The sequence below is a fragment of the Sprattus sprattus genome, assembly GCF_963457725.1.
Source record: "Sprattus sprattus genome assembly, chromosome: 2".
NCBI lineage: Eukaryota > Metazoa > Chordata > Actinopteri > Clupeiformes > Clupeidae > Sprattus > Sprattus sprattus.
Window position 1 is genome coordinate 37137912 of NC_137921.1, and position 27810 is coordinate 37165721.

The window sequence follows — 27810 nt, forward strand, 5'->3', positions numbered from 1 at the left end:
TCCAGCAAACAACCACTGGGCTAGACCCTAAACAAGAAGCAGTGCGTAAGTAGTACCCTTACTTCTTTGAGTCATGTGCTGCGTAATAAGTAAAAACATCTCGACACAGCTGTCACTCAAAATTAAACCTTGTTTAGACGTGACGACATACATTCTCCACAGTTTAATAATACTTGTGGTAGGGTAGTTTTTGTTGGATTTATCCGAGCATAAAGTGTAGCCTCAACTGTAAAAGTGAGAGTTCTAAGGAGACCACAAGCACAGTGCGCAGTGGCTGAATCACAGAGACCCGCTCAGCTATTCCCTTTACTAGAGGGGCGTGTTGTCTGCATGGTTAACAGCAATTGCGCCCGGCAGGCGATCTTTAAGCACATGTACCAGTCTAATGACTGTGTAGTAATGCGCCTACGCGCTACAATGTCAACGTAAACACAGTTCGCACCAAGTATTAAGGTTATGTGGCACGGTTACTATAGTATATGGTGCGACCTACATATTTACAAATCATGTAACAGCCACATTCATTGCCCTATTTGAGATGTAATGCATTTGAATAGACTCAGAATGAATAGGCTATACACACTATAGAAATACCAGTGTAACAACTGCTAGTGATATTTGTGAGTTAACAATGTAGGCCAATATTTAATTCAAATGTATAAACCTGACAATGTAGGCCATATTCCCTTTCATAAATGCCTTAACAGTGTATGAGTTAATCACTGGTGTCGGCTAAGTGATTTTACAAATAATCCTAGCTCGAAAACATGTTCGCTTGAAAGGACACTCCTGTTGACAATTCTGGGGAAATTGACGGATTTGTGTAAAAAAAAGAGTCTGATCTATGGTGTGCTGTTAGTTTCGTAAACAAGTTAACTCTACGTTAAGTTGAAAGTCCGACAAACCTATGCTTTATTTTAACAACAAGCAAGAGTCGTGTTTTCGTTATTCACTATGAATATTTGAGGTAAGTGAAATGTTGTGGTTATGTGTGTTGCCTGTGGTCATGCCTTGTTGAGGTGTACCAAAAGAGACATAATGGTCATAACGTTGTGTAGCTGGTTGACTGAGAATACGCAGAAGTTTTCAGACATTCTCAATCAGTGAAATTCTTATTAACATTCCGAAGCAGATGTGAATGAGAGGGAGTAGCCAGTCCTTAACCTGATAAAGGCACAGCGTGTCGCCATTGGCTGTGTGTCTGGTCTGTAGGTCTGTAGGTCTGTTTCCACTTTTACTAGTGGTCTCTGCCAGTGTTCTCTGCAGCTTTCACTGGTGTGTGTGTGTGTGTGTGTGTGTGTGTGTGTGTGTGTGTGTGTTTCTGTGAGCACGTGTGTACCTAAGTAAGGTTTAGCTCCCATTGATTGTGTTTTTCTGCTTCAACCCTCCACCCACCTCCCCCAGAAAGATGTAAGTCTTTGCGTGGGTGATCTGAACCGATGAAATTGAATTGACCCTGAGGTGAAGGACCTTTCGCTGGAGAATGTCTGCCTTGGACAGAACTGACATCCTCTAGACTCTACTCTGGAGAATGTTTCTGATATATCAGGGAGTCCTTTCCCCATACCCACAGGAGTTCATGGTGGCCAGAGAAGTTCTATAAGAGTGGGCAATGCTGTTTTAACTCTGCCCGTCTTGACATGTTCTGTTCCTCTTGGCCTTCCTTCCTTCCTTCCTTGCCTCCCTTTCTCCCACTTTCTTCTTTTATAAGTAGTTTAATGGTATGCCTCCCCTGGGGATGGGTTACAGATAGCCTCCTTATGCCGAGGCTGAAGCCCCTTTCAGTTGGAACGGTGTCTGGTTTGCTTTCCTAAAGGGGTCACCCAGGTTAAACAATGCCCCAGGGGGCAATGAGAGAGTTAGGCCAGCAAAAGCAAAAAAAAGCCTATAAGACACTTTATTGTGATGGTGTTTTCTTTGCGTACAACTTTGTTTAAGTTATAGGTTCAAGCATGCCTTACTACTTTTAACCTGCATTAGCGTTCAAAGCTTGCGATGTTAAACAGCAGGCAGCGAGGGTCTGGAGTTTAAGTCTTAAGTTGTTGGACAGGGTTGCTTGTTAACTTTTGGGTGACACCAATATGCTTCTCATGTGTCTCTGCACGCCACAATTTGTATAAAACCGTAGCAGGTATCTCCTCATTCAAAGTTTGGGTGATCTCCAGGATTCCTGGAGTGTGCTGTTAGTCTTATCTTGCAAGTAATTGGTGTCTTGTTATCACATCAAGGTTGTGGCATAGTTGACCAACAAATGACCCCTAATCAGTGAAGCAAGCCCAAGATTATCCCTTGTTCGCAGACATTACCTATTCTGACTCCAGATATCCAGCCAGAGACCAGAGCTATAGGCCCCTGAGTCTCCCAGTCATTGACGCTGTAAAAAAAAGTTATTGTTGTGATAATCCAAAGAAGAATGCATTATTGTTCCAGGGAAGTCCCCCAGTCCCCTAATTGTAGTTAATTGTCCTTTTTTCATATCAATGGCTGTCTCGGTTACCTTCTGACAACAGAGACTCTAATCTGAATGAGAATTAGTGCAAATGGGAGCTGGCCCAGCTCGCTGTGTGGGGACAGCGGGGGTCGAGGGAAGGTGCTCTTTATTTCACTCCTGTCCTTGGGCAACTGTCCCAGAAGGGAGGACCTTTCATTTTCCAGCTGTGTGGTCTCAGACAGTGCAGACGTGCGCCAGCCAGTCAGGCAGTCAGGCAGTCGGCGTTACGGCTTTGCCAGTCTCGTTTATGTGTCTTGAAATATTCCAGAGGTTGTGGTTGTGGTTTAGTAGAATGCACTGTATTTGATGATGCCTCCTAGCTCAAGCTTACACTGTGAGTATGGCTTTCAAACTGTATAAAGTGATTGGATACCCAACAACACAATGACCACATGAGGAGCTCTGTGTGTGCTATGATGCCTGCATATATAGGCAGGACGCTAACTCGGAAGTGTATAGTTTTTTTCCATTCTCTCTTTCTGCCTCTTTGTTTGTTATTCTTAATTTCTTGAAACTAACACCTATGTTGTAATGTGTATCTGTGTATCACAAGGAACCATGATCATACGTAGCTATTTCAAGCATTTACTAAGAAAGAATGCAATTGTGTGTTTGAAGTTAGAAGAAGCTTTGCACGGGAACACCATTGCCATGCCTTGCATTTGCCAGAGTTCCCCAGAGATCACAGTGTCTTGCTCCCCCCACCCCACTCCCGTTCAGCCTCCATTATTCTCCCTGTGCACCAGTTATTTCCTGGAGGCTTGTCTTCAACCTAACCTATAGTTAAGCAGCCCTATCTGTGTGATTGTGTCTAGGCCAGGGGTTTGCTGTAAAGAAATGGAGAAGACTAATGACATGGTGAAAGAGTTGTTGTGGGAAGATGAAGTAGTACTGTGGACTTTTGAATACTATTGTTATGGATTTAAGGAAAACCCCATGACAATGCATTGTCTCACAGATAGCAGATCTACTTTATAACGAAGATGTTTTTCCCCCTCAAGTGAACTTTTGGTCAGTCCTCTAGTAACTGGTTTACCTTGACGTCAGATTTGACGTAGCGGTTCCTCCACAGAGATCAACATATGCTCTGAGCTGACTTGACATGACATGACCGCCAGCTATATAAGGCATTGAAGTCTCTCTCGTCAACCCTCAAAGCTCTTGCTCAAAACAGTGGGGCCCCCCATAACATCTCTCCAGCCTCCTCTGTCTTTGGGCAGCCCCCCTACCTCAAGAGCTCCATAGCTATCTGTCTGTGGCTCCTATCCAAAGAAACCTTGCTTGGATCCGGCACTTGCTCCAGTTGGTTTTGTTATTTCACACACTCAGGATAAATATGTGTGTCGGGGCAAAGGTGCCCTAGAGTTACTACAGTTAGCTGTGGCGTGAGGTAGGAGGAGTAGACTTATTGTAGAACCATTAGTCGTATTAGCAGTAGTAGTAGTAGTAGGAGGAGATGAAGGCGATTGAAAGAGTGTAGACATTCCCCTGGCTGCTTTCTCCAAGCGCACATGGCTGGCAACGTGCCACATTCCAGTCAGAGCCAGACTGGGTGGTTTTGAATTAATCTGAGAGAAGCGTGGTGTGGCGTGTGCATGGGGCTCTTTGACTAGCGTTGGTCCGGATGACCTTGAGTCCCCTGTCTCCTGTTATACTGTATTCCCTCCCTTCTCCAATTACGCTTTCCACATGGACCACACCAATATCGTCTTGCCTGTTTTTGAAACAATCAATACGAACAGTTGTTACTGCGGCACCCATCCCTCCCCCTCCTCCCCTTCCTTTGGGGGGGTTGACAGGCGTAGGGCATGACCGTAAAACAAGCCACCATGAAAGCCAGAAGCCTGTGTTCCAGAGATTCCCTTTCCTCAGGTATGGGAACTCCTGGATGTTTGACCTGCAAAGTATTTGAAATGTAAAGAGAACTCCGAGCTACTTGGAACAAGGCGTTTGTGTATTCATACTCCGAGAGGTCAGGGGGCAGGCAGAGCCAATAAAGCACATAGGATTACTTCCCCCCTGAACCTGAATTCAAGGGTTTATATTTTCCCGTTGCATATGTGGAAAGGGATTAAACATGAGCTATCTAGCAGAGTAAATTTGTTCAAGGTCAGGTTGCTTGTTTGGCTCGTGTTTTTGCAGCTATTGAAATACCTCTGTATGATTTACTCATCCTCTGTGCAGAGCACCAAACGTTGTGTGCCGCCCATTATCTCATTGTGATGTGCTTTGGAGTTGATGGAAGGTGTACTCTGCCAAATGCAGGCGTATTCTTGGAATGATTGCGTGTCCAGTCATTACGATGATGGATTACGGCTCTCTGTCACAGGATCCAATCGCAGCGTACCTTGAGGGAGGTGTGTCCACGAAAGGCAGACCAGACACATGGAACAGGATGGAAATATGAGCTGAGCTCGGGATTGTTTTCCGAATGGGCGGGATAGGTGGTTTGGGAAGTTGAGGCCCTCGCTCTCTCGACCACACGTGCTGGAGAAGGGTCCTCTCACCACTGGGGGGACTGAAGGGTCCACTGAGGGTCAGGGCAGGAGAAGAACTTTGCACAGCCGATCCAGTTAGACTCAAGGCCCATTAACCTCAGCTCTAGATTACTGTGGACGTTTACTTCTGAAAAAAAGATTGGAAGATGACAGGTTCTGTAAGCACTTCAGCGATTGTGTTTATAAATGGTTCAAACTTTTAATCATTTTCCGAGACATGGAACTCCCACGTGCGTAACATATTCTTTGAGCTACAGTAACATGCAGCAGTGCCTTGCATGCACAGACTGCACACAGAAGCATGCCTAATGTCTGAGGTCATTGCACTACAGTATTTACAGATGCTGTGCATTACACTGTAACTCTATCGATGTTAAATCAGCAAACCTCAGAACAACAGAAGCACCATCTGGCTTAGTACTGGACCAGACACGTTTTATTCATACACTATGCTCTAAAAAGTTTCCGAAGGTAAAGTTTTACTAACCTGCACTACTTTTGTTTTAATTTGGTCCTTAAGGCTTCTTTATAACTCTTTTTTTTTTTGGAAGTGTAAGTTTGCCATATTCATCCCTCAAATGCAAGCGGGGGCTTTTTTTTCTTTTCATCCCGGAACAATGAATAATATATGGCAGAAGTCAAATTAATTCAGTGGCACTGTTATTCAGCCGTTATCTTGTGTGAAACTGGAGATTCCAAATGCATAATGTATTAAACCAGTTCTGTTTTAAAATTTCTGAATTCACAGGATCTCACTTGCATTTTTAGGCTAATGTAGTACGCGAAACAAAACACACGGAAGGAGGGCAGAATGAGGCAGAGGAAGACGATCTTCGCTTTCACTCATGACTGCAGTCAGCCTCCTGATGATGTTGTGTTTCTGTATTATTCAGTATGTTTCATTGTATCCTTTGGATGACTGAGGATGGGTGATATCGGCCATGTTTGTAGTGCTTTTCAAGGCTCATGTACTAATCATGGTGTGTACCAACCCCCCAGCCCCCAGCCTCCCCATGCCGTTGTACTTGTTATGCAACGCTGAGAGTAAGCCAGGCGCTGCTAAGTCTGCATAGTAACAGCCCAGAGGTGAGGCGCAGGCTCCCTCTCCTCCTTCTCCTGCTCCTGCTCCCTCTCCTCCTGCTACTGCTCCTGCTCCGGCTACCTCTCCTCCTGCTCCTCCTCCTGCTATGGCTCCAACTCTGAGTCTGAGGTGGCTCTAATGTTCATGTGGGCCACAGAGGCAGAGGGCTCTGCTGGGTGGGTCTACTCAACTCCCTCAGCTACTGGACCTGTAAGGAGAGCTCTCTTTGTGTTATGCATCTGTGGCAAGTGAGGAGAAGGAGGAAGGGGAGGAGGGATGCAGGTCAACCCAGATCCACATCAGTTCCACTGGCCCAGAAGTAAAGTAGTTGTTTGTGAGAGAGAGAGACACTCCTCTGGAGGTACAGTGCCCATCACTCACAGCCTGGTGCTTTAGCACAGCCATGTCCCCCTCCCACAGCCAGACTTACTGTTGAATGAATTACTTCAGTCATTAAGAAAACATTTTAGCTCATATAGAAATAAAGGCCTATTTATCATGCTGCTGGCAGCTCCTTTATGGTCACCTGGCGATCTGGATGAGCAACAACCTTCCCTTTGTGTCTCCCACGCAGACAGCAGGGCTGTAAAAAGTGTATTTCAGCAGGTCTGGACAGCGTGCCGCTGATGAAACACTGTGGCTAATTATAGTGTGATATCAAAGGCTCTTGCTCGCTCTCTCTCTCTTATTCTTGTCTCAGCCCCCAGCCCTCATTGGTTTGATGCTGAGAGGCTGCAGACATCTCCGGTGTTTTCATTCAAATCCTCAGGATGTGATGTCACTCTTCCACTCTCCCATATGTCTGCAGGGCAAATGGGGGCCCTCTCACTTGTTGTGCTTAAATGTTCTCGTAGGTGAGGTAAAATGACAGAGTGTCAAACCCCTGACGTCTCCAGTTGTGTCAGGTCAAGCACAGCCAGTTTCCTAATCAAGTAGGGTCTGATAAAAGGATGGTTTGTTCATGCTATATCTGCCTTAGTTCAATTACAGGAACTATTACAGCCACAGCTTCATTACAGTGTTCTTTATACAATTTAAAGGGATAAATTGTAAAAATGTATATTTTTTTTAACTCAATTTTCCTCTCCTGTAATGTACATCTTCAGTTTACCCAGTGGCAGGTCAGTCGTTCGCCTTCAGTCATTAACTTCGTAAACTCAGTGGGTTCCCCTCAAACCCAACCTTTTCTCCAGCTCGCAGGGCTTCTGTTTGAAGTGGTTTCCAGCAAACCGCTCCATCAAAACAATCCTGCCTAAACAAAAAAGGAAAGCTGGCATACACAGAACCGCAGTGTACCTTTGTACCAATGTAACGCCATTCCTTCAAATGTGACTCACAAACAGAAGTTAGCTCACGAATCAGAAGCAGTGTGTGTGTGTGTGTGTGTTGGAAGGGGGGGGGGAGTGGATGAGATACCCATATGGGAAAGGTGAGAGTGTTTTCCTGAGGAGTTGCGCGTCTTCGTGTAGCTGTGAGTGTTGATGTTTTGAGAGCCATGTGTGACTCATTAAGGGTGGGCATTCCTGTGGCCACTGGCTTCTAGTCTTAAGTAGGAGGACGAGGGAGAACGAATGAAATCTGTTGCCTGGTAATAGGTGGCTGTGTCAGACACCACACACTGTGCAGAGAGGTCACAACCCCTTTAAAACACACCAGCAGTTCTCACTCTCAGTCAGCTCCTACATTATGTGTCCAGTCCTTTGAATAAACCTCATAAATCAGGTGGTGTGTGTATGTCTCTGTGGGTCTGTGTGTGTCTTTGTATGTCGTGTGTGTGTGTGTGTGTGTGTGTGTGTGTGTGTGTGTGTGTGTGTGTGTGTGTGTGTGTGTGTGTGTGTGTGTGTGTGTGTGTGTGTGTGTGTGTGTGTGTGTGTGTGTGTGTGTGTGTGTGTGTGTGTGTGTGTGTGGCTCAATCGGCTGATATACCCCCACAAGGTTGGTCTCAACTAACTCAAGCCATTCAATCAGCTTTTGCACCTGTAATTAAGCCCAACAAATCCCCACAGACTATGACTATACATGGCCATTGGGCCTGGGTTGTCTAATGTACAGGCTGCCCGTTGGAATTCCCCACATTTTCTCTGTCATTGTATTGCTATTAAAATAAACTGCCCTCTTCTACCCTATGCTTGCAGATGAAAAGATTGAAATGATTGCTTCAGAATCCTGAAGTGCTTATTTATTTTCGGAGTTGCCCCTGAGCTCGAGGTGTAGTTCCGTTCTCACATTTAACCTCTCGTTGATCCAGACATTCCGTTGTATGGTAACCCAACACCTGTTTGTTGTTGCTGCTGAGGAGAGAAGCTGTTTGTTTAGTTCTACAAAGACGTGCGTGTGGGGCGGTGAGCGGCGAACACCTTTACCCCGGAGGGGTGCAATCCATCCAGGGCTTCAGTGTCTTAAATAACCCTTCTTCTGGCCAACAAACCAGGTCAGTCAAGCAGGCCACCATGCAGCAGTTTGGAGGGAGGGGAAGGTGGACAGTGTAAATAAACATGCATGGGTTTTGTGAATGGGCATTGTGTGTGTGTGTGTGTGTGTGTGTGTGTGTGTCTGTGTGTGTGTGTGTGTGTGTGTGTGTGTGTGTTTTTTAGAGAGAGAGAGACCGAGAGACAGAGAGAGAGAGAGAGAGAGAGAAAGAGTGCATATGTGTGTGTGCATGTGTGTGTTTGTGTTTGTGTCTACATGTGTGTGCCATAGTTCTCCCCCCTGACCTGGTTCCTCCTAAGGTTGCCGTGCCACCCCAGTGTCACAATAGAAGACCCACAAACCCACGCGGCGCCCTGTGCTCATGACTCACTCCCCCCAAAGAGAGCTCCACTGCTTAATGAGGCTCCTTTTAAGGTCTGACATTTCACTGAATGAATGGGGGTCAACGAGAGCATACTCTGTGTAAATACCACCGGACGTGACCACTTACAAATACGCACAGGGTCTTACCTTGAGATGTAGAGAATAGCCCCCCCCCGAGTTTGTCTTAGGAATGCCATTCCTTGTTCTTGCACCATAGCACATGCTGTTGAAGGACAGGGGTCTGGCAGAAAAAAACAACACCATCTTAACTTGTCTATTTTACTGTGGCAGGTTTTCACTCTTCCTTTGAGACACCCTCAGTGGCTCCCATAGGCTGCACCAGACACCTGAAACCATCTATCATAATGTTTTGGTTATGTCTTCTCAGGATCGTATTTTCCCAGTCACCTGATATTTTTCTTTGTGCCTGGGCCCCAGCGCATGGGGCATTAAAGCTTAACTCTCATTTCACGCACAGCCCTATCATGAGTTGAGCCTCGAGAGGAGTCGGCCTTTGTAATTTCCTCCAGAACAAAAATGACTGTTATGGCTTCACCCTCTGCACTCTTAAATGGCGGCATCAAAGACATTCCTTCTGCAAGCAGCGTCTTTGGATCTTTTGCCCTCCCTCGCCCCCCGACACTCTTCCACACTCCTCTTTGATTTAGTATATTAAACAGGGAACTTGTTATTATAGGCTATGTACCTCATAACTTCATAAAGCCGTTCCCCCCTCCGTTCTCTATCGATCTCTGTCTTCAGAGCAGAGCTCTAAACTCCTCTCCCCGAGCGCTCAGGTCTCGAGACGTCACAGTTTTGGCACGTCTCGTCAGACATCAACAGTCCACCTTATTTCTTTTTTTTCCACGCAAAACCGGTGAAAGCTGGATGAAATCTCAGCTCCCTCAGTTTCATGACATGAAAAAGAGTCTGAATAAAGAAGGAGAGTGCGTCAGAGGTTAGTGGCAAACCTCCATTTGGCTCGTTTATTTTTTTTCATTTCATAGTATTATGGTATTAGCTTGCACAGACTCACGATGTGCCCATTGTTATGAACAAGGGCTGGCTTTGTCTTTGTTGTTTGGGGTTAGGTGTGGCCGGGGAGAGAGACAGAGAGACAGGGAGAGAGGGAGAGACAGAGAGAGAGAGAGGGATAGAGAGAGAGTGAGACAGAGAGAGAGAGAGAGACAGAGAGACAGAGAGACAGGGAGAGAGGGAGAGAGAGGGAGAGACAGAGAGAGAGAGACAAAAAGAGAGAGAGAAAGACAGATAGAGAGAGATAGATATAGAGAGACAGAGAGAGAGAGGGCGATAGAGAGAGAGAGAGATAGAGAGAGAGAGAGAGAGAGAGAGATGGAGGGAGAGAGGGAGAGAGGGGGACAGAGAGAGAGAAGGAGAGAGACAGAGAGAGAGAAAGACAGATAGAGAGAGATAGATAGAGAGAGACAGAGAGAGAGGGTGATAGAGAGAGGGAGAGAGACAGAGAGAGAGAGAAAGACAGATAGAGAGAGATAGATAGAGAGAGACAGAGAGAGAGGGTGATAGAGAGAGACAGAGAGACAGAGAGAGAGAGGGAGAGAGGGGGACAGAGAGAGAGAGGGAGAGAGACAGAGAGAGAGAGAATGACAGATAGAGAGAGAAAGACAGATAGAGAGACAGAGAGAGAGAGAGAGGCTCCGTGGCTGCTGAGTGTGGATTAGGGTCATAAAACCACTCTTGGTCTCTTCCCACGCGAGCCGCAACGGTAAACCGGCCCACCTGCCTGTGCCCTCTCCACCTCTCTCAAAACCCCACGCTCAAAGGATGGGGGATCTGTGGAGAAACTCTCCCCTCTGGCTCACTCTCTGCCTCTGCCTCTGCCTCTGCCTCTGCCTCTGCCTCTGCCTCTGCCTCTGCCTCTGCCTCTGCCTCTGCCTCTGCCTCAGTGTCTTTGTGCTTTCCCAGTGTGCCGTGCTGGAATGAAGGACTTAACTGTTACACAACAGTATTACCTAGACAAAATACAGATCGCAACAAAATGTGTGGGCCCAATCTCTAAGACAGAGAGAAATAGACAGAGAATGAGTGAGAGGGCATGAGTGAGAGAAAGAAAGACTGAAAGAGAGGGATGGGGGGAGAGACAAGATGCCATGAAAGCCAAAACTTTCCCAAAAAGAAGAAAAACGTCAGAATTTCCATTCTCCGTTTTCCCGTAGTAAACATATGACGGAGCTCAGGCAGGAAGGCAGAGACTGTTGCCTGCCATCGGCATGCCAAGGCAAAAAGAGCAAACGGATTGATTTAAGGGACGCAGGGAGGATTGCAATCTCCCGATTACTTGAATCCGACCACAGTTGAGGGACAAGCCTAGCTGGGAAAAAAAGCAGAAAAAAAACCCAAGTGGCCTCCCATGTAGTTGGCAAGTCACTGCAGCGCCGGCTTAGCGACTCTGCCAGCTATCATATGAATCTGCTACGAGTAGCAGGCCTTCAATCTTACCGGCATTAAAAAACCATAACGCCATGATGTAATACAGCGCATGCTGAGAAGGGGAGGGGGAGGCGGAGGAGAGGTGGAGACTAATGAGCCGTAGATAGTGGCAGGCAGAAAGGAAGAAAACATGCATGCCAAAGTAAAAATATGGCCTCAAAGGGATCCCGGCTTCATAAAATAAAGTTGTCTCATAAAGATAAAATTGAGAACTCAGCCAGCTGTGTCTTCAGTGTGCGGCTGTGTGTGGTGCGGGTGCTTAATTGAGGATTGTAAAGAAAAGGGGAAAAAAAGTCAGAGTGAGATTGTGCCCCCCCCACCCGCCCCTCCTATCCAAGCCCATTTGGTAGGAAGATAACCCAAATCTGTGCTTTTAAAGTTAAAAGGATTTCTTCATTAATCACGCCCTGGACGATCGCAAGAGTGCAGGAGATAGATTGCACCTGCAAGAAGGTTCTCTTGTGTTTAGGTGTCGAGCATTGTTTGACTTGCACCAGACAAGGAGAGGGAACTGTTTAATGGGTTTTACGTCACTTAAACAATGAAGCTATGGCAGATTGTCTCTCATTTGTTCCACACAGATGCAGGCAGGTGTATGTGTGACAGGTCCAGTGAGTTTCTTTCTATCCGCCCGCCCGCATTCCCTTCCCCCAAACCCCTAGCTGTGTTCCACGGGAGTCTTATTTCTTTCAGGCCTCGGACGTAAGAGACCTGGCTGAACACAAACAATGTCTTCTGTAGAGAAGACATGAAGATACATGTTTCTTGTTCTGACATGGCATGGTCTAAATTAACAGAAATCCTACAGCTTCATAATTAACTCCTTCAAGTTGCGTTGCTTAGAGTTTTTTCTTTGTACACATCCCTTTCATATTCCTTGTCTAACATGACTCTCTATGGACAAGATGAAATCCTTAAATGTCAAACACACAGCCTCTACTCTAGTGCTAGCCTCTAGCTGTGTCGCTAACTCACCTTTTAAATCCTTACTAGTAGGGTCATTCTGTGAGGCCCTTGGCACCATGTAGCTTTCCCACTCCTCCACACTTTTATAGTAAAGACCAAATCCTTATTCCTCTGTGTGGAAGATAAATAGTACCAGAGGTTATCAGAGACGACTGCGGGATTAGGCTGGTGGAGAGCGTCTCGATGCCACTTTCAGCAGTCTCTCTCTCTCTCTCTCTTTCTCTCTCTCTCTCTGGCCTACTTTCCTCCACTTGCTTGTGCTGTTCCTGGGCCTCAGCGTGGTGCTCTCAATGTTTAATGCACTTTGATTTGTGCCGCAGACGCATCAAGGCCCAGCTCTCCATGCAGCCCATCTGAGTCGCGCCGCAGCGCTGGCTTGTAGAACTGGAGGCGTTGTCCTCATTGAAAAAAGCCTGTTTTCAAAGACATAGAGACAAAGAGAGAAAGAGACAGAAAGGGAGGGAGAAAATGAGAGACCATGAGAGAGTTCAGAGAGTTTGTGTGGTGCTCAGAAGGTCTGGACAGCGCGTTCAACAGCTAATGGAGGAAGACACAGCACGGCGGTGGTGGTGCAAACGGAGCAAAAAAATATTTCCACTCTTCAACCGCACCACCAGTACCAGTGGATCATCCCATTATAAACCCCAAAACAGTTTTTTCCACTAGGGTGTGCTTGGACTGCGCCGTGTTTGTCTAACCCTCTGGAACCCCTCTGACATCGCCTCCTGTTCTCACTGACCTTTTCCATCCAGACACAGTCACATACAAGCGTCCCCCCTTCTACAGGCTCCCAGTCAGGGGAGGTGTGGGGGACTGAACTGGTTCAGTGCCTGGGTAAATAATGAAGGGCCGTGAAATAGTGCCTGTCTGGGTGTTTGTGTGACCTGAGCGATGAGGTGGCCGTCTAGAAGGTAGATTTTGATTTATAGTTCCACTGGTCTGGACTTTGACTCAAACCCAAGTTGTAAAAGTGTAGTAGAAATAATTCACTTCAGTTCAATTCAATTTTATTTATATAGACCAATAACAATACAATTGTCTCAAGGCGCTTTACAGAGAGCAGAGACTGGACCCCCTTGGTGCAAGCACAATGGCAGCAGGGGCAAGGAAAAACTCCCTTTTAGTCAGGAAGGAACCTTAAGGAGAACCGCGGCACATTAGGGGGGACCCATCTGCTTGAGGTCGGCAGGGTGGAGATAGGAAGGGGGGATGGTGGAGGCTTGTGTGGCAGAAGGGGAAGGGAAACAAGTGTTGTACACAGCATGCATTTGGTAGATGTACATAATATATATATACAGACATCAGGTGGAGAAATAGTATTGAGAGTTCTTGTAGTATCCACAACAGTTGGCCATCGAGAAACGAGGAATTTCACTAGTATTGGTATCGTCTACTTCATTCCTGACATCCCAAATTCAGCCTAGTATAGAATTACGTCTGCCTCCTATCTAACCTACTGTTAGGCAAGCCTGAAAACTCATCAGCTATGTAGGGTCAGTGCAGAGCCGAGCAGAGCAGAGCAGCTCAACACATGGCATTCCATTTTTCCATGGCATTAATACCAAGCCCACAGCACCATAGGGAGACTTCCTTTGGTAGAACACAGATCACTGCTCTCATATCTCCTCTGGGATGATGTTTAGAAAGCTCTGGAAACAACCGCCAGTCCTCACTGTCTCTCTCCACAGAAGAACTCCAGGCCACCAAACAAATGCCACCACCACAGCCCGCCCTACTGTTCCAGGAGCTGCTTAAAGCGACTGCCAAATGCAGCGTCCTTAATATAGCCTTGTTATTAAAGTACATGCTGATTGGGCTTGTGTGGGTGTTTTCTTGGACAGAGATGGGAGGGAGTAATCTTGATAAATCTTTTGCTTATTGTCCGATTCTGTATCTCAGCTCTAAGAACTTTTGGCAGCATTTGGGCTGGCAGTTTGATTTTCATGAAGTGGTTGGAACAGTGTCATAATTACATCATAAACAGAAATGACAAATATTTATGTGTGGAAAAGATTCATTATTAATCTTTTTTGTTGTTGTCCTGAACCATTTTTAACAGTTTGTTTGTTGCCAAAAAATTAGCCGTTTGGATTGAGATGGTCCACAAATCCAGGGATTATTGTGTATTACTGTGGGCTCAGTCGGACATTCTGGGATGAGAGAGAGAGAAATAGGGAGAGGAACAGAGAGAGAGAGAGAGAGGAAAGCAGGATTCCCGTGGGCAGCCACAGTTTTTTTTTCCTGCTCTGATGTGATTTTAATGCTCCAGATAGCAACAGACACCTCTGCCACGCTGTCCCCCAGGCCTCCCCACACACAGGCAGCAAGGTCAGCATGCAAGCAGGACTCACATCCCCTCCTCTCCCTTCTCTCTCGCTCTCTCACTTTCACTCATTCTCTCTCTTTCCCTCTCTCTCTCACTCACCTTTTTCCTTTATAGTACTCTCTCTCTCTCACACACATTCACACACTCTCTGAAGTTCTTGTTCTCTTTTCGACTGACGTTTTCTATGCCTTCTTGTGCTGTGCTGTGCTGTGCTGTGCTGTGCTCACTCACTCAGACGACGTGTGCTGGCTCTGGTCTTCACTATTAGTCTTTCTGCTCCTCTCTGAAGCCTTCAGTATGGCACTCTTCATGTGCGGATTTCCTTCTGCTTTCTGCTTTCTTCTTCTTAACTCATCGTCACTTTGCCTGAACTTCTTTTCCGCCTGTCGTCCCCTCTTTCTCTGTCATCATGGAGCGCTCTCTCTGATAAATACCTCTTTGAGTTTCAGTCTTTTAGTTTGACATTAAACACACTCCCCCTAGAGTTTTAATGCAGTGAGTGTCGGCTTCTCCCACAGCAGTCTCTCTCTCTCTCTCTCTCTCCCTCTCTCTCTCTCTCTCTCTCTCTCTCTCTCACTTCTCTATCTCTCTCTCTCTCTCTCTCTCTGTCTGTGCGTGTGTGTGTCTTCTGAATATATTACTGATCTGTGAATAACTGGACTAGCATTGCTCAGTTGCTGTGTGCCATGGAGCTTTCTCTTGGCAAAGACACCCTCGAATGTGTGTTTTTTTCCTCCTCAAACATGCCTGTGAAAAGAGCTCTCTCTCACACACACAACACACACTCTCACACACACACACACACACACACACACACACACACACACACACACACACACACACACACACACACACACACAGGCTCACATAAGCCACCCCAGACTAAATGATGATGTGTCTTAATGTCCGTGGCTTGTAACTCTGATGTGGCAGCTTGGAGACGCGAAACCCGAGGAGCCACTCAATCCATCCCATATGCCCCTGTGAGGAGAGGGGACAGGCCTGCAAGGAGATTGAGTTTCTCAGACAAGATGTGGCCAGCATTTGCTAACGCACACACACACACACACACACACACATACACCACACACACACATACACACATACACCACACACACATCAGATACACACATACATCACACACCCTCACACATAGACCCACAAACACACACACATCAGATACACACATACACCACACACACACACACACACACACACACACACACACACACACACACACACACACACTATCTCACACTCACACACAGAAAGAAGCTCACATACAATAGACACTGACACAACACACACAGTTGGCTGCTCTGTCTTTGTGGGAACTTCCCAGGGCATCTGATCTGAAAGCTTGCAAGTGCACAAAGCTTGGGATTGTCCACCTTTTGTCTCCCCTCCAAGCCTGCCCAGTGCTGTTTGTACATACTCCAGCAGGAACAGGAGTGGTGCTGTACATGGCTTCCATCAAGCCTCAGGTTAATGTACCCCTAGTGTGTATGTGTGTGTGCGTGTGTGCGAGCGTGCAAGTGTGCGTGCAGTGCGTGCGTGTGTGTGTTTGCCAGTCGCTGCACCTGACCTCAGCTTGATCTACTACGTGTCCCCAAGGCCATGTCAACTCAACACATAGCTTGGTCATTTTAAATCCCTCCTAGGTCATTTTATCCCTAAATGTTATTTGATTGGCTTCACTTTCTTGGCAACCACCTGTCATTGTTATTGGTTATTAGATATAATTTGCTAGGGGTAATGTCTCATCATTATTGGGTAATTAATTTGATACATATACACCAATTGATACACAATAGTTCTTTTTTTAAGTTGGTTTTAAAATTGAAAGTGTTTCGACTGCCTTGTTGAGAGCGGCGGAGCTTACAGGCAGGCCCCTGGGGACCATCTCATTGCAGCTTGTCCCAAGGGCACGCTGTATCCAGACAAGCGTGTTTCTGCAAGGCTCTGTAGCTCTGCCCAGAGAATAAAGATCTAAGGAAAAGCGAACAGAAGAACAAGAGAACAAGGGAACAGACCTCAGCTAGCCTCCAATGGCCATTAGGGGTCCATTAGGGCAATCATATGCAGTCAAACATACATCACCCTGGGGAGAACTAGTAGTCTTTTCCCACATGCAAAAACATATCAAAGGAGCTTACCAGAACTTGAACCAATTGCTAAAATGCTTTCCCCTGGTTATACAAGCACTTGAAATGATCTCTCTATGATTATTTAATGGTGCTCAGAGTTAGCAGGCTTTCTCTGTTAGGCTCCGTTTGTGAGGAGGCAGCTACCAACTGTGAGCTTCAAGCTCCTACCTCAGACGTGTGCACTCTACGTCCCTAACTAAGCAAGGCAGAGAGAGGAGCAGTGAACTTTTAAAGGCACTGGTGGCTGAAGCTCTACTCAGAGGGTTCAGGAATTCCTCCCAGGCCATGCTTGCACTAAGTAATAAGACTGTGGGCATGGATCACAGCCTGAAATGCATAAACACTCTTACTCCGTTCATAAACACACTTACACACACACACACACACACACACACACAGACACACGCAGAGAGTCATTTATTGAATGATGAGATTTCTTCTTCCAATGAGTTTTGCAGAGGTGGTCAGGGTAAAAAGACGCCATCATTGGAATTGAAGTCACAAGGAGAGGTTTTATGAACTACAGTACCAATGGTTGATGTTACGTTAAAGTACATCTACTATGCGGACTGTAAGAATCCAAAAAAGAACCAAAGCTCCAACTAACACAAATGGATGAGTCCATTATGATATGACTTCATAGCATTAACCTTTCTTTGATGTTAACAGACATGATGTTTTATTATATTAAAGTATATGATAGTAAAGCCCAGAAATCTATTCCACGGCAGTCAAAATCAGAACGAGTAAGTTCTTCAGGCTAGGAGATGTATGTAGTCATCCAATGAGTTTTGCAGAGGTGGTCAGGGTAAAAAGACGCCATCATTGGAATTGAAGTCACAAGGAGAGGTTTTATGAACTACAGTACCAATGGTTGATGTTACGTTAAAGTACATCTACTATGCGGACTGTAAGAATCCAAAAAAGAACCAAAGCCCCAACTAACACAAATGGATGAGTCCATTATGATATGACTTCATAGCATTAACCTTTCTTTGATGTTAACAGACATGATGTTTTATTATATTAAAGTATATGATAGTAAAGCCCAGAAATCTATTCCACGGCAGTCAAAATCAGAACGAGTAAGTTCTTCAGGCTAGGAGATGTATGTAGTCATCCTTCTGGTGGGTTGCCCGCTAGTTACGCAAAATGTGGATATATGGAAATGTGAAACTTGAAACCCTTAAAATGATCACACTATCATTCGCTGCATAAACAGGACCATCTGTAAGTGCTGCTGGTTGCGGACAGCAGACCAATTCATGAGGATTAAAATAGTCCCGTCTTTTTCTGCCCGGGGTTTATTTACTTGGAAGCCTCTTCAAAGACGCCTTCAATCCTGAGGGATGAAATCATTCTCTTACATTACAGACCGAATCACACGTCACGTGTGGAGGGAATTTGGGAATGGAAAGGAGGAGAGAAAAAAAAGAAATGCTTTCAATCAGAAACTAAGTTTTTTTTCCCCAGCGGAAACAGATTGGATTTAGTGGTTCAGTGGTCCGTCTTGCCGTTGGATTTCTGCGTTTCCTCTCTCTCTCTCTCTCTCTCTCTCTCTCTCTCTCTCTCTCTCTCTCTTGTTGGCATTTGAAGGGGAACTCTGAGTGCAATCAGCGAAGAGGGAAGAAAATTGCATGACTGATCTTGACTGGAACTGGAACTGAAACATAAGAAAGTTGTTAATGTTCCTTAAATGAGCAGGAATTTTCATTGTACTTCTATGTAAATCAGCAATCTGAAATCAGCAGATGGAAAATACCAGCAATGCCATTTGTGCTGTGCAGGCATTCTCTTAAGTGGACGTCAGGGTATGAAAGTATGCCTCTTAGAGTGCTGTAGGTACAGTATGCAGTTTTAACAGATTGTTGTGTGTGTCAATCCTATATGAATAACGAGTTATAATCACTGATGTCTTTTAGCCTTGCTTGCCTTTCAACCCTGTGTGTTCTGAGTTGAGGTTCAAACAAGAATGCATTTTAGTTTCTGTAACACACACCTGCAAGGCCTCTCGCCTTCATTCATTTACTCACTCACTCATTCGCTCACGCACTTGGCTGAAGTGATATGTGATGATAGTATGTCTTGCAGCATAAGCCCTGCACCGTGCGTCTGGTGCTTTTTGTTTTTCACATTGGGTCCCCACAGGCACTCTTCTTGGAAACACATGCCCCCTCCCTATGAGTCACTGCTGGGAAAGCAGGGAGCCTCTGACCCCTGTTGCATCACAGTGTGACGAGCTGAGGGCTGGGCTCGTAGAAGAGATGATCGCCACACACCAGGCCCCTCTCTCTCTCTCTCTTTCCCTCTCTCTCTCTCTCTCTCTCTCTCCCTTTCTCTCACTTTTCTCTCTCTATCCCACTTTCTCTCTATGTGCAGTGCTTAGCCAGCTGGGAATGGTTTTGGAAAGCACCTGGAGGCGTTGTTTGGTTACAGTTAGAGTGTGGGCCTGGAGTGTCTTTCTCCTTGCTGCTGCTGCCGCTGGATGGCTGCCATGTCTGGTGCTGATTCATTTCTGTATGCTCATGGAAAGGTGTCTGTCTTCAGTTTCGCTCTGCGGACCTGTTTGGAAGCTGTACAGAGACCTGCAACTGTGGGATTTATTTGTAAAAGAGGGCATGTGTGTATGGTTATATGTGTTTCTGTATCAATGTGTGCAATCTTTTCAAGTTTCAGCCTGTGTGTGTTAGATGGTCATTGTGCAGCGTAAAACACATGTTTGTGTCTGTGGTGTAGGACGTGTTTGTGTGTGTGTGTGTGTGTGTGTGTGTGTGTGTGTGTGTGTGTGTGTGTGTGTGTGTGTGTCCATGTTAGCGTTCACGACTTTGGAAGCATGAGAGGGTGTGAGCACATGATTTTCCATTACGGCCTTAAATGCCATGACGACTAAAATTTCAGCTTGAACTTTAAGCTCTTTCCAGCGCTCCGATGCTACTGGCTTGGCCAGACATCCTAAGCTGATTTCATAATTGCTACATTGCGCTCGTGCGCATGGCCCGCTTTCAGGAATCAGGAAGGGGAAAATAGCAGTTTGCACACAGCAAATGAGTGGTGTGTTAGCAGGAAACCTTCCTCACAGCAGACACACGACCTCAGCCTTTTATTTTGACGCCAGAAACACTTCCACAAGCATCCCGCTGGACGTGCCAAAAACAATTGCTTTTTTAATAATCTGATTTGTAAACATTTATTTTGGGGAACATAAGACTCCCGGTCATATTTGCAATGGAAACACATGCATTGGAAACAGATTTGAGAAACAGTAGCCCCTTATACATGCGTCAGTGTGTCTGTCTCATTCACAGAATGGTGAGAGAAGCACCTGTGATCTCTGTCAACCTAGTGCCACTTTTAGCGCCATCGTCACCCTCGCGTCACCTGCTGTCATTAGCACCTTGGCTGTGTTGGTGCCAGACAGGGGAACAGCAGTAGTGAGAGGAAACCCTGTCATTGTCAGCTCCACCGCAGACAGACTGCGCTTGTTTGTGTGACGCAGTAAAGTCAGACACAAACAGAGAATGCAGAGGCGTGATCCAGGGATAGTGTGTGTGTGTTGTGTGTGTGTGTGTGTGTGTGAGTGAGAGAGAAAGGGGATTGGGGATAAAAATTGGCTGCTGAAGCTGGACAACAGCGAGTGGACGGTTGTGCAACTTTAATTGAGAGCAGGTTTGAACGGGTGCCATGTGGAAGCAGGCCTTGTGTCTGTTCACCCCCCCCCCCCTCCCCCATGCCTTTCATTATTCCATATCCATCTCTCCCTCTCTCTCTCTCTCTCTCTTTCTTTCTCTTTCTCTTTGTGCCGACACAAGGTCCATCAGCTGGCAGGCTGCTGGGAAGTTAACGCGAGTCATTACCCTTCCAAAGAAGGGGGCACGACGCTGGACAGGAGACAAGGCGTGCTGGGCGACAGTGTGCTGGTGGGGAAACTTGTCAGTTTCCCAGGAATGGACGTAATGCCAGTCAGGGGCGAGGAAGCAGTTCCCATGAAGTGGAATTATGTTTTAACCCCGCCAGAGGTCATAGGAAGTCAAGGCCAGGAGACTTTACTGTCCGTGAGAGGTCATCTGTTCTGCAGACAGGAAGTCCCCACCCGACTGAGGCCCTTGTAGTCGCTATGGCAGCACCTCACCCTAAAGGTGGGAATGGTGTAGCATTGTAGTCAGTGGTAGAGGGATTGATTCATGACGTGACCTTCCAGAACTTAATCAAATTCACATTTGTCTCAGTTTCCTTAAAAAAACCCTCTTTGTTGTTTAAATGGTCTTCAGCCTAAATGTAGTGACATGACATAAATCTACTGAAAATGGCTGAATCCTGTTCCAAAATGGCAGAGTTCTGCTATTGCAGACATTCTTTCATTCTTTTAATTTATTGCACTGCCTGAGGAATGCTTGATTTAATCAGTTATATATACTTATGGTTTTGGGGAAAGAATGCTATTACTGGTTTAATTTCAAAAGAAGCAAATACTCAGATCCTCAAAGAAAAATATAGACAAGTATAAATCAGTTACTCAGAACATCAAAGACAAGTATAAAACAGTGCCTTAATTCTAAATCTGCATTTGCTAGCATTGTTTTTGTAGCAATACTTCAATGCAATTGAATGTTCTGAGGATTTTCCACTCAAGTGCACAGATCATATCATGTGTGACCCTCCCCCCAACACACACACACACACACACACACACACACACACACACACACACACACACACACACACACACACACACACACACACACACACACACACACACACACACACACACACACACACACACAACTGAAAGTGTATCAGAGGGCTGCCCCTCCCCACCAATGTCCCCGAATTGCAGGGGGGCCATCTGTACCACTGCAGATGTCCCCACTGGGTCAGCCAGGCCATGGTGGAGGGGGTACACAGGCGTCTCCGTCAGCCCTGACACTGGAGATTAGGGGTGTCTGATCTCTTGAAGGGTTTAATCTGAAGGCTGAAGGGCATTGTTGGGAGGAGAAGAAGGGGAGGGGGGGATGTCTCTGATCTTTGAGGCTATGACTGCTGTTATTTTAACCCGCGGAGCACTTGGGGCTAGCCTGAGGAATGTGTGCGCGCACGTTTCCACTCTGGTCGAGTTGCTACACTAGGGGACAGGTCCCAATCAGCAAGGGTTAGCTGAGGTGTCTAAAGTCTCATTAAGTTAATCATGAGGTTTGTCCTAGATCGCACCCTTAACCACTCCCTCCTACCCCTCTCTCTTGCTGGAAGACCTCCAGGGAATGAATACGTCCCATGGTCCCATTAAAGGAATTGTGAGAGTTAAAAGGGATTGTTTTCAAAGAGGCAAAAAGGAAAGAATGAGGAAAATAAGAGAATAAAATCTTAATCAATAGTTATTCATTTTGTACAGCGCTCTCATAAAACTATGTCTTACTTCATCCCTCTTCATCACTCTTTTGGCGGCCATGCCTGTTTGAGTTTTTATGCAGGGAAGAGTTGCGTGCCATGTGCCCTGGCAAGTCCTTTCTCATTGTTATTGTTGACATTAACACAGTTGCCAGTAAGCTATGTGGAACATGTCACAAGCAGAAAGGCGCTCAAAATGACAGCAGGAAACAGTGGAACAAAGTGACAGATGGAACTGTCTCTGAAGCTTTCCTTAACCCTCAATCCGGAAAAAAGGTGAGGGGGAGGTCTCCCACTAAATATGCTTTGGAACCCCCACCCCCCACCCCGCACAAACACACACACACACACACACACACACACACACACACACACACACACAAACACACATCCCTTCCTTATCTACACAGATTACATTATTAGGCATTTAAGAGGGTCCTAACTCTAATTGGGCCTACAAACTCTCAGGGGAACTGACCCAATTCATGTTTTAGGTTTTTTTGGCTTAAACAAAAGGTCATGCAGAGTTATGTAAAGCCTCCTGAGACACTACTACATCTTTTGAGTACATCCTGTTGCCATCTCGTCTTTTATACAACCTATGGGTAATGCAGGTAGCAGTAGCTCTAGTTACCTATCATTATTGGATACAAACTGTTTGATTTTCAGAATGAATTTCTATGTAGGTGGAGGGCAAGAATGAAAAAGCAACAACCCTCTTTTTGATTCCTTTAATAAAGGATCCGCAAGATGAGATCTTCACTTTAATAACATGTTATGTGTGTGTAATTCCACCCCTTTGCTTTCTGGGAATAGCAGTGTTTAATTATACATTTAGTTCTTTAATTAGGCAAATTGTATTACCAGGAGACTGCTCCTTCCTGGACTATTTGATGACATGTGACTCACATTTATCTCAAGTATTTGGCATCTCAGCCTTACTTTCACTATACTTTATGGTACACAGTACCTTTGCATTTCTGGAGTTATTTCTCACCAAAATGGTGGGTCATTGAGTACTTAATATAAAATTAGCACCAGAAGTGCATTAGGGAGACACATACCTTCAGAAGTAGGTGTGGTGATAATTTAGCCACATAAGATGTCCATCAATCACTGAAGTGTTTGGAGAGGTTAATGATTCTTAGTAAAGAATAAACGTTGAGAGACCTGGCACCTCAGAACAAAGACTGGTGCCACCTCTGAATCTGATCTGTTTAACCATTTATGGGTGGTGTCACTTTAACTGTTTCCTCACAAAACAACTCCTACCATCATCAGAGGAGTCTGGCAGCTGGTGCTAGACAGTAGCCATACCTTGACAAGTGCAGACCATACTCTCAGTGCAGATCCAGAATCACTGCCAGTTTAATCAAACTGTCAGGAGCTCAGATTTCCAAATTCTTCAACCTGATGTTAGACTGAGACACGTGATACATTGAGAACTATCCACGCTTTGGATATCCATTGACAATTTACTGGCTCACTCAACTGTAGCCTCTCGCCAGTTTGACAATAACACCTGAGGAGGAAGCAATCCAGAAATATCAAAACATTTTAAGCGAGACTTGTGGTCCTGTAGTTCAACCGGTAGAGCAAGGTGCAACAGTAACACCAAGGCCACAGGTTCAACACTCATGGACCACAGATATCAAACAACAATGTTTAGATGTATAATTTGATAATAGCGTCAGATAAATGTATTAATAAACACTATATGTGAAATATAGACCCTTGTTTTCTGCCACCTAGGCATATCTGTAATACACTTGACTCTAAGCTACCAGAAGGAGTCAGATGAGCTTAATAATTGGCCCAGGACTATCAATATGTTACAGCTTCACATCACGGCTGTTGCTCAGTGCCCTTGTTCTCGTTTTTTGTGATGATAGCAGGCTCTTCGGTTGGCAGTGAATACTTCCTGTCCAATTTAGCCTAACCACAGACATTAGCTTCCCATAGCTAACCAGTCTGGAGCTCAGAGGATGGTGTGAGTGGATTAATGCCTAACACCTGGTATTCCCAACATGTTCCCTGGCTATTGGCAGATAGATTTGGATGAGAGACTGTTGGCTGAAAGCATATGATTGCAAATTTAAGGATGACAATGAGGCATATTGTTTGTGAGCTTCATGAGCTTTTCATCTGGTGTTTCGAGAGCCTTTCTCTTTGCCAGAGTAAACTCTGTCAGAAGTAATAATTGAATGACAACATTCCGAAGGGAAATCAACATTTATTATTTTGAAATATTTCTCTATTTTCTTTATGGGTTTTCCATCTTTTCTTATAACTGTACTCTCTCAATAGACAGCATGCTTTCCAGTTACCATCTAAAAAACTATTCAGCCATTTAGACTTGTCTGTAAAGGAGGGTAAGGTTTCAGTGCCATTGATACAGTCAGACTTATCTTTTGTGTGCTTTTATTGGGGGTTGTTATGTAATATGTTCTGTCCAAAAATCTTTCAGCACTTATACACCACAGAAATGCCCAGAGGCGGTCATGTCCTATTCTTTTGATGCCTTTCAACAAATGCAATAAAAGTGAAAAGGACGTAGCCTCTCTCTCAGTCCATCAATTCAGAATCACTAGCATGTCAACTCTTTTCTTGTTCTCTACAAAGAGCTGAATTGTTTGTCTATAACAGACAGTGATGCTTATACTCATTAGACAGGCAACTAAAGGCCAATTCCATCCCAGTTAAGAGAACACAGAATATCACCATGACCTCATACACTTATGTGTGGCTGCAAATTAGCTTTAAAATGTGTTGTGAATGATTCAGAAATGTAGCTGATGCGATTACCTCTTGAGTGAAAAGAATGTCACATTGTAAACAGTTGATTTCAGTGTTTTTTAGAGCACGGGTAGGGCTCATTAAACTTTAATCATGCGTTTGGTCAGAAGTGGTTCTAACAAGGCTGTCTGCAGTGCCCACCCCTGGTGCTCATCTATGATTCATGCAGACACACGTGGTTAGCCTAGCGAGAGAAGCTCAGATGTTCACCGCTACAACAACATCGCAGCACATCATCATAGTCCATCACTCTCTCTCTCATTGGTCTACACACATGTGTTGATGAAGGGATGGAGCAGTGTAAAAAGATCGATATTAACTATATTGATACCTATAGCTATATATTAAAAATATTATCTGAGTCAGACAATGAAAATGTCAGTAAGATAGATGTTTGTTGTGCCGATTTCTATCGGTGCCTCTCTTTGTCATATGATAAACTGCTGTGGACATGGTCTCAATTTCTATTGCCATCTCTTGACCTTTCGTCCATTTCTGATGACCCCTGAGGCAGTTAAGGGCTTGAGCTGGTCATTAGCGCTCACCTGGGTTGCCTGGCAGCAGGCAGACCTTAAGGACTCAGTAATGTCTGTTTGACTGCGGTTTAAGTCCCTGGAGCTGCATATCTCTAACGCTATAAACAGCCTTGGTGACTTGAGTGCTCCGTAGCAGTCTCTCCTCTGGTCCCACAGGGGCCAAATTTATGGGGGTGATGAGGGGAAATCGTTAGCTGGCTAAGTGGCAGCTGCTAATGGCTTTATTGCTGATTTTTTACAGTGCTGTTGCTTGTTTGTTCCGCGTCTGTGGGAGAGGGAGTGGCGGGGATGGTGAGACTTACAGGGCCTTTAGGAGGAGAACCCAAGGCTAAATGAATCATAGAGGAATTTTAGATGAAGGCCTCAGCTGAGGTCAAGAGACAGAGAGGAGAAGAAGTGGAGTCTGTCGCTGTTGACAGTTTCCCAAGGCTCTTAATGGCACCTCGCCTAGTGTGAAAGTTTTCTGTTGATGACCAGATAGAGAGAGAGAGAGAGGACAGCCCATAAATTAATCAAATTCATGTACTATGTTCATGTCTTTTGTTGTGTTAATCCCCTTTCCCCTTCTGATGTACCCTATGTATAGATATATGTATTGTTTATGTAATCACTTATATACAGGTGCATCTCAATATATTAGAATATCATTGAAAAGTTGATTTATTTCAGTAATTCTATTCAAAAAGTGAAACTCATATTTTATATAGATTCATGTCACACAGACTGATATATTTCAAGTGATTATTTCTTTTAAATTTGATGATTATAACTGACAGCTTATGAAAACCCAAAATTCAGTATCTCAGAAAATTAGAATATTACTGTAGACCGATAGAAAAAAGGATTTTTAACACAGAAATGTTGGACTACTAAAAAGTATGAACATGTACAGCACTCAATACTTGGTTGGGGCTCCTTTTGCATGAATTGCTGCAGCAATGCGGCGTGGCATGAAGGCAATCAGTCTGTGGCAGTGCTGAGGTGTTATGGAAGACCAGATTGCTCTGATAGTGGCCTTCAGCTCTTCTGTGTGTTTGGGTCTGTTGTCTCGCATCTTCCTTTTCACAATACCCTATAGAATCTCTATGGGTTTTAGGTCAGGCGAGTTTTTCTGGCCAATCAAGCACAGGGATACCATGGTCCTTAAACCAGGTACTGGTACCTTTTGAAGTGTGTGCAGGTGCCAAGTCCTGATGGAAAATGAAATCTGCATCCCCATAAAGATGGTCAGCAGAGAGAAGCACAAAGTGCTCTAGAACTTTCTGGTAGATGGCTGCTCTGACCTTGGACCACACAGTGGACTAACACCAGCAGATGACATGGCACCCCAAACCATCACTGACTGTGGACACTTTACACTGGACCTCAAGCAACTTGGATTCTGTTCCTCACCTCTCTTCCTCCAGACTCCGGGACCTTGATTTCCAAATTAAATGCAAAATGTACTTTCATCTGAAAAGAGAACTTTGGACCACTGAGCAACAGTGCAGTCCTTTTTGTCCTTAGCCCAGGTGAGACGCCTCTGACGTTGTCTCTGGTTCAAGAGTGGCTTGACACAGGAATGCGACAAATGAAGTCCATGTTCTGGATACGTCTGTGCGTGTAGGCTCTTGAAGCACTGACTCCAGCTGCAGTCCACTCCTTGTGAATCTCCCTTGAATGGGCTTTGTTTCACAATCCTCTCAAAGATGTCGTTATCCCTGTTGCTTGTGCACCTTTTTCTACCAAATTGTTTCCTTCCATTCAACTTCCCATTAATGTGCTTGGATACAGCACTCTGTGAACAGCATGCTTCTTTAGCAATGACCTTTTGTGTCTTACCCTTCTTGTGCAGGGTGTCAATGATCGTCTTCTGGACAACTGTCAAGTCAGCAGTCTTCCCCATGATTGTGTAGCCTACTGAACTAGACTGAGAGACCATTTAAAGGCTCAGGAAGCCTTTGCCATTGTTTTGAGTTAATTAGCTGATTAGAGTGTGACACCAATGGTCATCAATATGGAACTTTTTCACAATATTCTAATTTTCTGAGATACTGAATTTTGGGTTTTCATTAGCTGGCAGTTATAATAATGAAAATTAAAAGAAATAAACACTTTAAATAGATCAGTCTGTGTGTAAACAATCTATATAATATATGAGTTTCACTTTTTGAATAGAATTACTGAAATAAATCAACTTTTCGATGATATTCTAATTTTTTGAGATGCACCTGTATGTATTATACTGTTACTGTTTATGTAATCATTTTTATATATCCAAACCAAATGCTTTGGCAATACTTTACAACGCTATGGTCATGCCATTTGTAGTAATCATAAAATCCA

At 45.0% G+C, this 27810-nt stretch overlaps 1 protein-coding gene across 1 annotated transcript in view; it reads left to right on the forward strand.

Moving 5' to 3' along the window:
* The window catches only part of nhsa (Nance-Horan syndrome a (congenital cataracts and dental anomalies)), an 84346-nt gene that overhangs the window by 360 nt on the left and 56176 nt on the right, over nucleotides 1-27810 (forward strand). Inside the window, exon 1 of the mRNA XM_080857570.1 lies at nucleotides 1-45. This exon is cut by the window's left edge and continues 360 nt beyond it. Coding sequence (XP_080713696.1) covers nucleotides 1-45 — 45 coding nt within the window. The remainder of the gene's footprint in view (nucleotides 46-27810) is intronic.